Here is a 15895-nt window from a genome sequence, read left to right as displayed (position 1 = left end):
TTGTATCACACAGACATGAGTGGAAATGTTTATTTATTACTGATTAAAGCCAAACAGACAGATGGACAGACATATGGTACCTTCTGGGTCGCCCCTCACAATCAAAAAACTTCAGTGAGAAATTCTCATTAACACTCTCAGTCTTTATACAGTATACACACAGGGGGACCAACACTTCCACTAAAACAAACAACCAAAAAACAATTCATGAACAGTCTGAGCAGAGAATATGTGCAAACCTTTCTCGAGCAGAAGAGGAGGGTGAGGGTGTGTGAAGGAGCAGGAGATGCAGATGATGCAATCACAAATGTGTGAAGACTTAGTGGTTAAAAAAACAAGTTGAAAGTAAATGTATGTAATTCAATTGAACGACGACACCGTGGACTCCAACTTTAAAAACATACATTCATTGCTTGTATTTCGTTGTCAATAATCTGGGGAGTCCTGCTTGTTGAGTCTCCACCCAGCTGGACGGAAAACACACATTTTCTAACACTACTGCCATTAAAACACAGATCAATCACTCCTTCCTGATCATTGACATCACTTCTAGTACTTGACATTAAAGAAACATCCACTTTTAAAGTGCTGTATGTAATTTTGTGATCTGACTCCAAGTGAGACTGTGACTTCTGAAAGAAATAACTTCCTCTGACAAATACAAAGTTGACATCATAACCAATAAAACACACTGTTTTCAAAGTAGTCATGCTGAACGTGTGCTCAAAAGCAAGTGTTTCCAAGCGCTCTTGCCTAAGATAAACAAAGTTTGACTTTTGGAATACAGCATCACACACGGGATGTCATATGACAAGGAACAACCAATCACAGCCGACAGATATCTTTTCCTTCTTCTGTAACTATCAGTCTGTGATAAATACGCTGCGTTTGCACAGAGTGGGCACAGAGTAGCATCCAGTGCCTGACCTTGTGTCCTCCAGGTGGTTAAAGATACAGCATGTGTCCTGGCCTTAATGTTGGCAGGTTTATCTCCACTTGAGCTACTGTAGCACTCATCGTCACGGTGATGTAGGGCTGCAAAGAACTATTCTTTTCATTATCAACTTAATCTGCTGTTTAATTTCTTGGTTAATCCTTTAGTGTATAAAGTCTTTAACATCATTCACAGTTCCTCTAAGGTCATGGTGATGTCTTCTTTTATCCAATCAACAGCCAAAACCCAAAGACATTTAATTTATTGTCATATATGACAAAGAAACGCAGAAAATCCTTGCTTTTAAGAAGCTAGAACCAGTCTTTTTTTTTTTTTTTTTTTAGCATTTTTGCTTAAAAAGATTTAAAAAAGATTTATCGATAATCAACATAACTACAGATTTATTTTCTGTCATTCGACTGACTGATTATTAGCGAATCACTGCAGCTCTACAATGATGTAATTAAAGCAACAGATTCAGGAGAATTGTGGGAAATTGAGGGACACCTGTTTCCTCCTTGCTGCTGTTCAAAAGTTACACAGTCTCACTTACAAGTAGAAACAGACAAGTTCCTTGCTTTAACTTATCATTATGAAGTAAATATTGATTGCACAATGTAATGGCTGTAGAATAATGACACCGTCAGCGTTTAGACCGGTTCCCTTAAGCCTCACTTTTACTATGTAATTATGTCTGCAGCCAGGTACAATCTGCAGAGAAAATGAAGGCTTGATTTACAGCACAGGGGAAGTGCGTCAGTCATTGTGCAACCAAATCAGGGAGAGGACAGAGTTTTTGTTTCCCTGGTAGTTACAGGCCCCAGAAAGTGTGTCAGGCTTTGAAGCTAATTTTAGTAGTGGCCAAACAGTGGAATTGCAACTTTGGGGTTGGTTACGTGATGCAAAGGAGCCCATAAAGACTTTACCTATAGACTTGCACTGGGAAAGAGATGCTCATAAATGTGTTTTTAGCATTACAACTCCTGCGAAATGGCTCTTTTTACCACAGGGATTTGACCCATTTGGTCTGATAATATTTGAAAGTCTCAAAGAGTCACATGATTAATTAATTAAATAATTTTATTTCTAGTTAAGTTAGCAGTGCACTAAACTGGAGGGTTAGCAGCTTGGCAAGCCCGGTCTCACTCCGAAGTCGTCGCAATCCAGCGCTTGGGCGGTAACTTGCAGCGTCAGAAACCAAGTGAAAATTTTTCCTTTAACGTTGGCCAGAATTCACGGCCAGTTGCCATTATAGTTTAATGGCGGCCGGGGGGTCAAAGGGAAACGTGGCGGGACACGAACGAAAGTTAAGGCAGTGAAAGTCCGACAATGGGTCCAACAAACATTGACTTTCACCCAGGATAGCAGTGTTCGCGTCCTGTAAGATTATAAAGCCAAACCCTGTTCTTTTTTCCTAAACCCAACCACGTGCGTGTTGTTGAGGGAAAAAACGTCAATTCGTGGTGTTGTACCGACGTAATGCGTTTATTTTGAGACTGTATGTAAATGTTAAATTTCCTGTGAAAACAGAAGTGTATTTTGAAAGAAGACAATGCATGTAACAGGCAGAACTTGACAGGGTGTCCCAGAACGTCAACAACCAACACACCCAGGGTACCTTGCACACCGTATGTGGACGTTGAAAGTCCATGACCAAATGTTGATATGCGACGAGGTCAGAGTGAGAATGTGTTTGTTGGCCGATTAACTCTCTAGTGTGCACACTCCGTGGGCGGCATGCCGTGAAAGATCTGGGTAATTTTAAACCCAGGAAGTTGAACTTTTTTGGCCTCATGCGCCTCTGAGCAACTTTTATACGAATGAACGGGACTCTGCTTCCAACACTGTATCCAGTTCTCTTTATACATCCATTAGTGCCAATCCCCAGTAACCAAAGAGTATCAGCGTAAGTTCTGTGCCGTTATTATGCTCAGTGGTGGAAATGGTGGACGGGGGAAAAACCAAAGTAGCTACATGCAGTGTGTACTGTGTTGTTGGTAGTTGCGAGGCTCTGATGAAACAGAAAGTGATCTGGTTGTCTTTGGGACAATAACGATAACAATAATACCACTTGAAAATGCTAGGGCGGGTGAAAAGGTTAAAAGTTGTCTGTTTCCACTTATAATAAATTCTACTTCATAAACTTTTAATGTCTGGGAGGGGAAAAGCACAACATTTAAACAAATACAGATGAGCGCTTAAAAAAAAAAAGCAATAAAGAGGATGTAGTCTGGTAGAAATCCTTCACACACTGTAAAAACAGTAAATAAAGAAAAAACATCTCTATGAAAAATGTTAGCTGGAGAAGCCGCCTCGAATGTTTAAATAAAAATACAAAAGAGTCAAACACACTGTAAGACGATTACTGTTTTGCTTAGTCAGTACCGGCACATGCTAACAAAAGAAATCCTGACAGACGTCTGACTTCACTGTAAGTACAATCTTCAGAGTCACAAAAGGCATTTAGCTGTACTCCTGCAGAGCGTATTATGGCATATCAAGCAGTGTTTGAGGCCGCACACAGTGTTACAGGAGGGCTGGGAGACAGTGAGACAGAAAATAAAACTGCTGAGCAAAGCTTGTAACCATCTCCTGCTGAGAACGAGCGCTAACTTCTGCTGTTAAAGCTCCTCTTCCTCTGGGCGCCTTTCAATAGCGCCCATTTTCTCCCGAGGCGACGTGAAGGGAAGTGGATCCCTTCTAGCGTTACAGTGACACATGCTTTTCAAATGTCAGACTCTACCTCGCTCCTTGTCTTTATTCCTCCCCTCCTGTTGAGCGAACCCGGACATTCCTCCTGTTACTTCATGCACAGAGATAAAGAAAGTCTCAGCTTTTGATTCCAGAAGGAGGTCTTTTTCTGCTCAGTGAGTCGTGCATGACAACAACCATGTCCGAGGTTAACTCAGGTTAGAGAGCTCGTAGTCCTGTTTGGCGCTTTCCATACAAGCGTCCAATTCCACAGCCTGGCCATTAACTCGAGCACCTCCAACCTTCTGATGCTAGTTCAAAGATGTCAAAGCGTAGAGATCCACAGAGAGGGTCAGGGAGAGGGGGGTTATTTATTAGTAAACAGTCGTTGTCAGGTGGAGCTGTTACTGCTCAGTGGGACACACGGTGCGGTCTTTGCAGCAGAAGTAATGCACCACCACGCCGTTGGGATACCTGGCGAACGCACTGAAAGAGACAGATGCAGCAGCAGAGGATGTTTTATTGTCGGTAGGATTATTACTTGCTGCATCACGGCGCATAAACAAGCCTTTAATTAAAATTTATAAGAGTGGTCTGAAAAATGATACAGGGTGTGAAATTAACAGGAGCTCAGGGCATGAAAGCATGCTCAGGTTAATAAAACCGAAACTGCACACACAGAGGAATCTGATTAAAAAAGATAAAAGATGTAAATGAGAGATGCTGCTGTAACACCCAAAAGAATCAGGATTTACATGATGACCCTTCCATAATAAAATCAAAGGTGCTCAAAAACCTGTCCACTTTTTAGAGATGTAAGATTCACAGATTTGTCACATGCAGTAATAATTATAATAAGATTAAAATCAATACCTGTTCCCTATTTTCTTCTTGCAGACTCTGCAGGTCTTTTCCTCTGTAATGACGCATTTAACCTGCTGATGGAAGATCCGCTCCTCCTGCACCTGGAAACACAGAACACGCCAGGTGAGCAGAGACAGACAGCGCAGGAAATCAGCTTTAACATCTTGTTTAGCTCGATGACAAGGAACAAACCCTTTGTCGCGTCAAAACAAACATTCAAAAACACATCATGACAGGCTGAGCAGGAAGTGTCATGTGGAAGGACTCCCCGTCATCCTTATCCTTCCTCTTAGTTGCGGCACATCATTAGTTCAAAGCTGTCACTGTTTCTCCTTGTGTTAATCAGACACTCGACCCTGTTCTGTACTCATGTGCTGGCTTGGCTTGACTCACTTTGACTCAGCGTGTCGGCCATTTGCATCTCCACACAACAGGGCAGCTGATGATTCGCTTGTCTGAGTCGATGATGTTTCCAACCAGCGTGCTCTTTAGTGCTGTTTATTACTGCACTGTGCAGCGGTTGTTGATCACCAGCTACTTATCATCATGGATTTTCAAGCTGTTATTATTTTGCCTGTCATCTACCGTAGTGCTGTGACAATACCAACATTTTCAACGATATCTGCCTAAATATCTCAACACCGAAACTAAAACACTACCATGGCAAAAATCTTTAAGATCATGAAAAGTAATAGAGCATGAAATTCTTTGTTTTAAATGAATTTAAAAACCGCAGCTGTAATTTCAATGTCGCAAATATAATATGTTAGAATCCACAATCCAAAGCAGATCTCTCCCAGTTGATCTTCGTCTCTGGCAGTTTCGGTGAGTGGCGTATGTTTTATCCCCAAGGTAACTAGTGTGAAAGCAAGAGTGTCAGAGTTCATTGTGCGCATGCAACAGTTCATTCTTTTTAAGGGCAACTGCAGTACCTACTAAAAGTAAAAAGAAAAAGTATGTGATTCGGAACGCAGCCTTAATGTTAGTCGACCACAGAGTTGACTTGTGTGTTGTCCTGCATGTCAGATTTTACTCAACAGTACTGTTCAAAACTTGGTAGTTAGATAGACTGAAGCACACACCTTGGCTGGAAAAGCTCTGCTTCAACAACACACAGTTCATATTCAGAGTTTACCTGCCCCAGGCTGGTTGTTTCAAAATTAAGATTACATTTATTAATCAGAGCACTCACTTAGCGTAGCACCGGCAGTGCTGAATATTTTTTGAATTTATGAACAATTCCCTGCCAAAATCATCAGAGGAAGGCGTGTGGAGTAGGCTGTTGCCACATTCCTGTCTGGTGCATGCACCCTCTACCTGCTTGGAGGCAGTCAGGTGCGCTTTAACGTGACTCTGGAGATGGTTTATCTCGGGTGCAGCTTGGCACAACTTAGTATGTTAAACGGGTAATGGAAACACAAATCAAAACAGCATGGTTTGGCCAAAAGTGTCAGTGGAAAAGCCTCGACTGTGGACTGTAGAGCAGTACTTCCTGTCCTGGGAGGAGGTGGTGGGGGAGTCTCAAAATGACAGTAAAGGGGTTGACAATAAGACAATAAGAAAAACTCATGCTGCAACACAAACTTCATGTTAATTCTTGGGAATTTCCACCAATATTTATTTTTCCTAATAAAATCCTGTATATTTAAATAAAGTCAAACTAAAAGTGAATCAAAAAATGTGTTTTATCAAACTTCACAGTTTTGTTTTGTTAAAATAAAAAAGGATCTTTGGTGAAATACCAGATATACTCATAAAGAAAGAGTGAACAAACTTGTGCTGTAGCCATAAGCCACAGACAGACAGTGTGTTATTAGTCGTGCTGAAGAGTTAAACAGACCAATGTGACATTTGCAGGTCCATTTACACGCTGTTTAACGTGCTTTAGCTGAGCAGATCATTAGTTATCTATCTAGTCTGAAAAAAGACATTAGCACTTTTCCTGTGTGAATGTTGTTCAGTCACTCACTCAACAAGTTGTGGTGCAGGACTTGAAGTGAGATTGCGTGTTAGATAAAAAGAAGACTTTAGCAACACAGCTAATGTGGGACATTGTTCTGTCTGTAGGTCACTGTGACAGGGCACACACATTCCTGCAAACAGCCAATGCAAATGTTTGATCTGCTGTATGGAAACAAGTTCTCCATGTAGACAAAGAACTAACAGTGTGTTTTTTTCTCAAAGGACAACGGAGGACAACATGTGATGCGCAGAGCAGATGTGTACGCTGTAGTACAAAATAAATAAATGCAAATTAATTGGGGCTGCACATCAATCTGAAAAGGAAAAATCAATCTTTAATAGAACTGTGCTCAGCTAACAGACATGCAAGTTGTGACCAGGGGCGGTAATTAGACCCTGCTGTGTGTTAATGACAGGAGTCCCTGCACGACACAACTGCAACATCATCTCTGATATTCTGTAAACAGGTTTGTATAATGGTGCTCTTTTATCTGTTTCACACAGGTGGCTGTCACTGCTTATGATTGTACACACCACATCCTGTGTGTTGGAGACTTTCTCCCCATAAAACCAACTACTGTGAGGTTTCTGTGTCACATCACCTGGAAATATAACACAATACAGTGTGTATAAGACAGGAGTTACAAACTGTTCTACTTCTCTGCTGAATTTATCCACATTGTTCAGGGTTTAAATGTTTAAATTCCACTCTAATCGTTTACATTTGAAAGGTCACATTGGCCTGACAATTTGTTCTTCAACCCGAGGACTGTGTTGTCACATATGCAAACATCTTCCATGTTCAAGTGTCCTTAAAATTATCTGAACGTCTCAGATGAAGGGAAGTTATAAGAGCATCGACTGTATAAAAAGAAGTGGACCTAGCCAACAAGACGTCACCCATTGGTTTGTGGACCACCTTTTTTAAAGCTTTAATTTTAGCATTTTGTCCCTCACCATCTTGGATTTCCACAAGTCACCACATTTGGACGACAGGGTCGAGCTGTGAAGATGCAAGGGATGGATCTGTCTATTGGGTTACCAGCCTGGTCGGGCCAGGTAGTGTTAGCATATCATACGCTAAGTTATCAGCTAACTCTCGCCAGCTGGCTTTGTTAGGAAGGTGCATCTGTATTTAATAATTAACTGTGATATTAGTTGGCTAGCGAAGAACAGGCTGAAAACAAAATTCATTAAAGGCAAAAGATGAACAGCTAACTCCTTAAAGTGTCTTTTTGTACAGCTGAACGCTAATCAAGACATATTTAGGTGACCAAAATGTTTCAGTTAATGCCGCACTGAACTGAAAACACACTTAAAAGATTAGAGTTCTAAGATGACAAACAAGTTCATGGATACAGAGCGTTAGTGACTTGTTGATCATAAGGTAGCCAGACCCTGAACATGCCCTACTTTAGTGTCTATTTCACTGTAAATGTGAACATAATTTGCAAAATGAACATCATGCTGCATTTAAGAAGACTTTAAAGTAGGTATTAAACCCATAAACTTGATAGGAAAAAGTTTATATAGGTCATAAATCAAGTGAGAAGTTGGGTCATTTTCTCATAGACTACTGTACAATGGGACACTGGTGAAGTCGCCCCCTGCTGGCCATTAGCAAGAATGCAGGTTTTAGGCTTCACTTTTTCAGACCTAGACGCTACGTCTGCTTCTTTGACACAGTCTATGTGACAGAAGCTCTGATTCCTGAGTCCACTTTTCTTAAGGAAGGGTTGTCTCTGACTTAACTCAACCATCAGCCACGTGATTGGCCGAGTACATAAGATGTTACACCTGAAATTTTACTCTAATTTACATGAAGCACTGTGTAAACAAATTCTCCAGGACTCACCCTGAGGAACTCGGCCTGCAGCAGACTTTTCAGCACCTGGTTGCAGCGCTTCCTCTGTGCCTTCTCCTCCAGGACGCTCTCCAGGAAGACCCGGATCTCTCGGATCTGGGTGTTTGCTGGGAGCAGATTGATGGCCTGGAAAAACAAACAACAACAAAGAAACGCTGGCTTGTTAATGCAGGAAGTGTCGGCTACTGTTTGTAAACACTACATTCAAACTTGGCCTCTCCTCCCTACACTGCAAGCCACCGTCCTATTGTAGGAGCTTTACATTTGTTGGAATGGAAAAGATGATGCAAGCTAACTGAGCTAACCAACACCAACCTGTCCAACAGGAAACAGGCAAACTCCGGGTCACTCTTCATCCTCTCCTTCAATGCTCTCCAATGAAAATGAAAGCCGACCTCAGATTCAATGTCGTTTAGGAACAAACTCTTCCGCTTAGCGTTTCGCCTCACTATATTAGCGTTTTTCAGTACTGTGTCCATGATTTTCGCAGCTTCCACTTGGATGCGTGCTGTTTACAGTCTGGCCCAGGTTGCTACCTTTTTATTATGTACTGCGTGCTGTTACTGGCTGGGAGCGACACACCCCTGCCCAAAGGTTGCAGCCCAATAACATCCCGAACACGACAAAATAAGAAGTAAATAGGAAAATACAGGCAAAGGGCAGAGTCGCTGCAAATAAATACACTGCAACACACTTCTTCTATGAGTCCTTACGTTGTCTTTTAGGGAAAAACCTGCATAGTACAGTGTATCTTTAAACACTGTTGACCAGTCATAATTAGTTTTTTTAAAAAATATTACAGCTCTGTCAGTATGAGGAGGAACTTTGAGGATTAAATGGAGGACATCAAAAGCAAATTACACTGGTTTTTAAAAGTATAACCTCTGAACTGAAGTTGGAGGAGCCAGTGATAAAGACTTTGAATTGAGTAATCGCCACGATCATTAGAAGCACAATACAACAAGCTAACATAACTCATTAATCATCTTAAAGTAATGATATTCAATTACTCCCTCGTGGGAGCAGTAATCTGCTGTTACATGACTTCCCCAACAGCATCTCCTATTACCTTAAGAAATAAAAATAACCCGCCTGTGTGCTTCTGTGTGAACGCTCAGGGAGACTAAACACAATCAAGGCCAGTTGTCTTGTTGTCCTCTTTTTCAATGTAATTAAATTACATTAGCACAAATGGCCTTGTTACACTCAGACAGCTCAGAGTGAGAGTTTCCTGTTGAGAAACAACTGGGAAACAGAACTGACATTTGTGTATAATTCAATTTCGGTTCTGTATTTTGTCTTTTTTTTTTTTTTTGATTAATTCAACAGTAAGCAAATAAACAATTATGTAACTACACCACTACCATACGCCAGATAATATGCATTGTAGTTTGATTATTTAATACGACATGCCACCTTCGGCAGTAACTATTTTTCGTCAAGTGGTCAACTTGACGATAGAAAAACCTGTAAGCCTTCAGTCACTCTTTGTGGATGTTCAGCAGAACAATGAGCAGGACCTGGCTGCAGCAAAGTTCAGAATGCAGGTTTTATCCTGAAAAGCTGCAGAATGTTAATGAAAATTCCTCTTCATTAACATCTTTTGTGCTCAAGTGCAACTGAACAAGGAGACTGGCCCTGCAGTTCATGTGGGTCCCCTCAGTCGGCAACAGAAAAAGACTGAGGTAGCTCTGAGTAGCCCCTACTTACATGGGAGGTCCCACTTGCTCCCAACCACTTGTAAACTAACAAACTTTACTGTGTTTTGAGACACGCATTTGTACTTAAAGGATAGGTATACTGACAGAAAATTAATCTGCAAATTTAGCAAGTAAAAACTTCTGACATTTGCCGACTCCAGGTTCTCAAATTTAGAGCTGAGGTAGGCAGTTTTATTTTGGTGTCACTGGGTAAAAATACGATAATAAACTTTTAGCATATTGTAATTCAAGTCTGAGAGAACACTGGCTCTGTTTCAAGCTTTAGAAAATCTAGCCCGTGACAGGACACTTTGGCAAATCACAGGACATTTCAGAGAGAGGGCTTTCTTAATGGCTGTGACATAAATGCAGACGTGCCTGTAGATCTTTCCGGTGAAAGTCTGATTCAATAGCAGTGAATCCTGCAGAGAAAGTTGCTATTCCAGCATTGGCAACAACAGTCTACACTGCAAAGCAACCCAAAAAGGAAGTCGGACTTATCAAAAAGAGAGTCTGAAAGGTAGTCTGACAAAGTATGAAATAAAACAAAGCGTTTCAGAGATGAAGGGAATGAATTGAATCCACTTTTACGTCTGGAACCTCCCTTCTACAGTGGGCTTGAGATGCACCCTCAATGAGGACTTGGCTCAGATTCGGGAGTTGCTCTCTTGTCCTGAAGCCTCCTTAAGGAATCTGATCTGATCCCGTTTGATTTGGCGGTGGGAACCTCTTGCGACCGCATACCTTTACTGACGTCGACTCCAGCAGGATTCAGACCTTGGACCTTCCGCATAGAGGACGAGCGCTCTAACCACTACACTAGGGAGGCCCCTCAGAGATTAAGAGAATATCCTGCTAATAGTTTAGCCTTCTGTGGCTAACAGTTCATGTTTCTGTAGCTAACATTAGCTAGAGTCTTGAATCACATTGCGTCCAGCACCTCACTCATCGCCGCTGTGGACTACTTTGCTGAGAGGAGAATGGGCAGCAGCTCTGGAAACTGACCCTTAAACAGCGGCTGCAGCAACCCAAATCCAGCCAGTGCAAATCCCAGCTTCAGGGAACCGAACAGCCCCAACTTCCTGCTGGATCAATAAACTTTCTGTCACTACTGTTACACAGATTACACCTGGTGCTGCCACTGGCCACCAGCCTGCTGTGACTCCCGGCGCTCAGGGGCTTGTGCTGGCCGAATTCGAGCTGCTACAGCTGCCAACCAAAGGTCCGTCTCAAGAGCTGCTGCCAGCTCTCCTCCCAGCACGATGTCACCTTGGGCTCTGGAAGCTTCTGTTTTTCAGTATTTTCAGACATTTTCAGACAAACTGAATATTTAAAAGAATATACTGACAGACTATTTGACTATGAAATAAATCTTTAGTTGCAGCTTCAGCCAAGAAATTATAAAAACAGGACTAAAGACTGACCAACAAACACACAAATATGCTTCATGTTGGAAGTATTTCCTGATGTTTTGTACAGTCTTGTCTTGTCGCCCTCATGCTCTTTTGGCGAGGCAGAGTCTGGGAGTGAGGCCAGGGGAAATGAAAGCAGGTTGCCATTAAAGTCAACAAGGGAGCGCAGGGAGGCAGAGTGGCACAGAGAGACAAGATGGAGAGCTTCCCGGCTGCGGGCTCTGAACCTAAACATTCATATAAACCTGCAGTGTTTGTTCCCCTTGAGAGGCTCTTAATTTGACACGGATACAACACAGTCTGTTGCGGTGCATTTTACACAGATGGGATGAGGATATAACTCATGACAGATAAACTTTCTCTTTTTATGAATTTAAATATTTACAGTGACACAGTGGAGGCGTGTCAAATACAGTGTCTCTGTTTCTTCGTGATAAAATATGGAAACAACGATTACACAATCAGCTGAGTGTTTCCTTCTCGATGAGGACTGTGTGGTTGAACTGTATTGAAAAACAAAACCAAATAACTCTATAAATCTTCTTTACTAGACAGCATTCACTGGATTGTGACGTGACGGTTTGACGGGCAAAATAGGTCATGAGCTAGTCTTGAACAAAACAGCTTTTGTTCAATTAACTCTTTGCTATTTTGGTTCTGGGATCAGGTACAAAACAGGTATATGAAAGGAAATTCTTCAAAGGTATTCACATGGCAACGCAGACGCCCTCTCGAGGGAGATCCGCAACCTGGTGGAAATCTTTTTTTTTTTGGATCTTCTCTATCACAAAGGCAGCAGCCTGATTACCCCCGACTGTGCGAACCCCTCTCGTCTCACTCCAAAAACAAACTGAATCAAATCTTTAAATGAGTTGTGCTCCGTTCAGTTGCTGTTTTAATTTCACAGCAAATGCCAAATGACTAATTCTGTGTGTCATCGTTAATCATGTTATTCCATCTCATCTTAATCCAGCCGAAACAAGCCCGCTCTTATCAGCTCCACTTTCACGTCTTGTCTGAATTAGCAATGATTACTAAATCTGAACGAAGGCAAAGAGTCAGCTCATAATAATAAAATCCCTGGCCTGAATTAGAAACTAATTCATGCCTTCTTATTTGATGAGCAGCTTGAAGTACCAGATGGAGTTTGCTGAGCAGGAAAGTTGAATTCAAGTGCAACAATTGTGTGCACGTGTCACAAGACTTTGGCAGCCTCACAAAAGCACTTCTCTTGACATTGACACAGTCTTAATGCAGTAAACATATGTTGTAATACGAGGGGATAAAATCGGAATTGCTTTTGAGTATTACCAGACTGAAGTTTATTCTCAAGTGCCCCAGGGGAGGAACGTGAGTACCACTCTGTCATTGTTTACCTTGGTGGTGTTGAGTTTGCTGTGGTGCAGCTCCAGGACTTGCAGAGCCGCTTGCAGGTTGGCCTGAGGCTCCGACAGCTCCATCTTGATGGGCCCCAGGCAGTGAACATCAGGAGGTGACAGGTACATCCGCAGCAAAGACAGATAAACCTGAACGGAAGAAATACAGCTGTTAATACTTAATTTACCTGAATCAGAATCTGCAATATGTCATGTGAGACAACAATAAAAGGCAAATAACAAATGAAAGGTCCTTCACACAATAAAAACATGTTGTGTTAAAATGCAAAAACTCTCTGGCCACTTAATTAGGTACTCCTTGCCAGTACCAGGTTGGAACCCTTTTGCCTGAAGAACCGCCTTAATTTTCCGTGTCATAGATTCAACAAGGTGCTGTAAACATTCCTCAGAGATTTTGGTCCATATTGACATGATGACATCACACAGTTGCTGCAGATTTGTCGGCTGCACATCCATGATGAGAATCTCCCGTTCCAGCACATCCCAGAGGTGCTCTATTGGACTGAGATCTGGTGACTGTGGAGGCCATTGGAGTACAGTGAACTCATTGTCATGTTTGAGATGATGTGAGCTTTGTGACATGGTGCGTTATCCTGCTGGAAGTAGCCATCAGAAGATGGGTACACTGTGGTCATAAAGGGATGGACACGCTCAGCAACAATACTCAGGTAGGCTGTGGTGTTTAAACCATGCTCAGTTGGTACTAAGAAAATCTCCCCCACACCATTACACCACCAGCAGCAGCCTGAACTGTTGATACAAGGCAGGATGGATCCATGACACCAAATTCTGACCCTACCATCTGAATGTTGCAGCAGAAATCCAGACTCATCAGACCAGGCAACGTTTTTCCAATCTTCTATTGTCCAGTTTTGGTGAGCCTGTGTGAACTGTAGCCTCAGTTTCCTGTTGTTAGCTGACAGGAGTGGCACCTGGTGTGGTCTTCTGCTGCTGTAGCCCATCTGCTTCAAGGTTGGACAAGGTGTTGTTGCTTCAGAGATGGTCTTCTGCACACCTTGGTTGGAACCAGTGGGTATTTGACTTCCTGTTGCCTTTCTATCATCTTGAACCAGTCTGGCCATTCTCCTCTGACCTCTGGCATCAACAAGGCATTTTGGCTCACTGGATATTTTCTCTTTTTGGGACCATCCTCTGTAAACCCTAGAGATGGTTGTGTGTGAAAATCCCAGTAAATACTCAGACCAGCCCGTCCAGCACCAGCAACCATGCCATGTTCAAAGTCACTAAAATCACCTTTCTTCCCCATTCTGATGCTCAGTTTGAACTTCAGCAGGTTGTCTTCACCATGTCCCATGTCTACATGTCTAAATGCATTGAGTTGCTGCCACGTGATTGGCTGATTAGCTATTTGCACTAACAAGCAGTTGAACAGGTGTACCTAATAAAGTGGCCAGTAAGTGTATGTAGCCCTCTAAGCTACATTTTGCCAACAGGTAAGTGGAGGTTTTTAAGTACAAAGACAGTATTAGGTTCAATTGTAGGTCTAACGATTTGTATCTGAAATATGGACTTCTACACAGAAGGGCTTGACTCATGTGAAAAAAAAAGGAAATTAAAAGATGGATAAACAAAACAAGACAAAAATGTTTGTGGTATTTGAGACCTCACAAATTCAAAATTAAGATTATTCAATGACTTTTAAAGCCTATCACTTATGGAACTGAATTTAAGACTTTTTAAGGACATGTAGCCTGTAATTATTAAACTTCAGCTAAGCTGGCAGGTGGATGTTCTTGCCTCCAGGCAGAGCCACGCTAGCTGTTTCCTGTTTCCAATATTTATGTTATGTTAAGCTTAACAGCTGCTGGCTGTAGCTTCATATTTAATATGCAGATGTCAGAGTGGTATCACTCTTCTCATCTATCTCTCAGTAAGAAAGCAGATAAGCCCATTCCAGAAAATGACAAACTATTCTTTTGAAATCAGCCTATAATAATGGGTTGGTGATTAATTCTACTTTTATACTGGTGTTGTTTGGTTGCAGAGTTGAGCGACATTTCATACACATAACAGACAATGTCAGCTGTCATTTCTGTTTTCTTATAGAACTGGCAATGTGCCTCTCATTGGGAGCTTGAGCCATAAATAATCCATTATATTTATGTTGCATTTTCTGCAAACACAAAGGCACTTAGCAGAAGGCAGTAGAGCATACGCCATGAAAAAAGTGGTCATAAAATAACAAACAAAACAAAATCCGAGAGGACAAGGCAAAGTAACAATTCATTTTCTGAAACAAACAAACAAAAAAACAAAAAAACAGGAGGAAAACACAGAAAGCTACTTACATCCTTACTCCCTTCGACCACACTGTTGTAATGACTGTGACAATATCTGCAAAATACACAAAGAGTATCAGTTCACCTTATTTGACCAATATGCTGAACACAAGATAATGGCACAGGTAAAGGGACAGTTTACCCCAAAGTCAAAAATACATTTTCCCTCTTACCTGTAGTGCTACGTATCAGTCTCGATTGTTTTGGTGTGAGTTAGCGAGTGTTGGCGCTATCAGCTGTAGGGGTGTCTGCCTTCTCTCCATTAAAATCAGAATTACATTTGAAAAACTCAACATCAATTTCTCTTTCCAGAAATCATGACCTGGTTATTCAAGACCTTGTTGTGAGCAGTTTGTGAGCAGGAACTATTTTCTGTCCAGCGAACTACACCCGCTAGCTGTATCACCGCGCAGAAGGAAGTGTGCATCTACTGCTAGCTCACCTAGCATCACTGAGCTAGCTAATGTTAAAGCTCAGCTGAGGAGGAGGCCATTAATGTTTACACCTCGCACTGTCATGAGCATGAGCCTCTTGAGTAGACGTACACTTCCTTCTGCGCAGTAATACGGTTGGCAGGTGTAGTTTGGTAGAAAGAAAACAGTTCCTACGTCTAACAGCAGAAAACAAGGTCTGTGGATTATCTTGAGTAACTGGGTCATGATTTCTGGACTGAGACATTGATGTTGAGTTTTTAAAATTGATTGTTTTGGCACTTTGAGCACCACAAGCTGAGTGCCATCTAGTTCCATTATATTAGAGAGAAGGCAGACA

At 41.8% G+C, this 15895-nt stretch overlaps 1 protein-coding gene across 3 annotated transcripts in view; it reads right to left on the bottom strand.

The window, feature by feature from the left end:
* The window catches only part of vps39 (VPS39 subunit of HOPS complex), a 47515-nt gene continuing 31620 nt past the window's right edge, over positions 1-15895 (bottom strand). For all 3 annotated transcript variants that reach the window (XM_049596620.1, XM_049596622.1, XM_049596621.1), the window contains 5 exons: positions 15134-15179; positions 12804-12953; positions 8307-8441; positions 4499-4590; positions 1-4111 (listed from right to left, as the gene is read on the bottom strand). In XM_049596620.1, the coding sequence (XP_049452577.1) occupies positions 4030-4111; positions 4499-4590; positions 8307-8441; positions 12804-12953; positions 15134-15179 (505 nt within the window). In that variant the 3' untranslated portion in view covers positions 1-4029. The remainder of the gene's footprint in view (positions 4112-4498; positions 4591-8306; positions 8442-12803; positions 12954-15133; positions 15180-15895) is intronic.

This window comes from Epinephelus fuscoguttatus, linkage group LG14 (genome assembly GCF_011397635.1).
Source record: "Epinephelus fuscoguttatus linkage group LG14, E.fuscoguttatus.final_Chr_v1".
Classification (NCBI taxonomy): domain Eukaryota; kingdom Metazoa; phylum Chordata; class Actinopteri; order Perciformes; family Serranidae; genus Epinephelus; species Epinephelus fuscoguttatus.
This window is presented reverse-complemented; position numbering and strand designations above follow the sequence as displayed.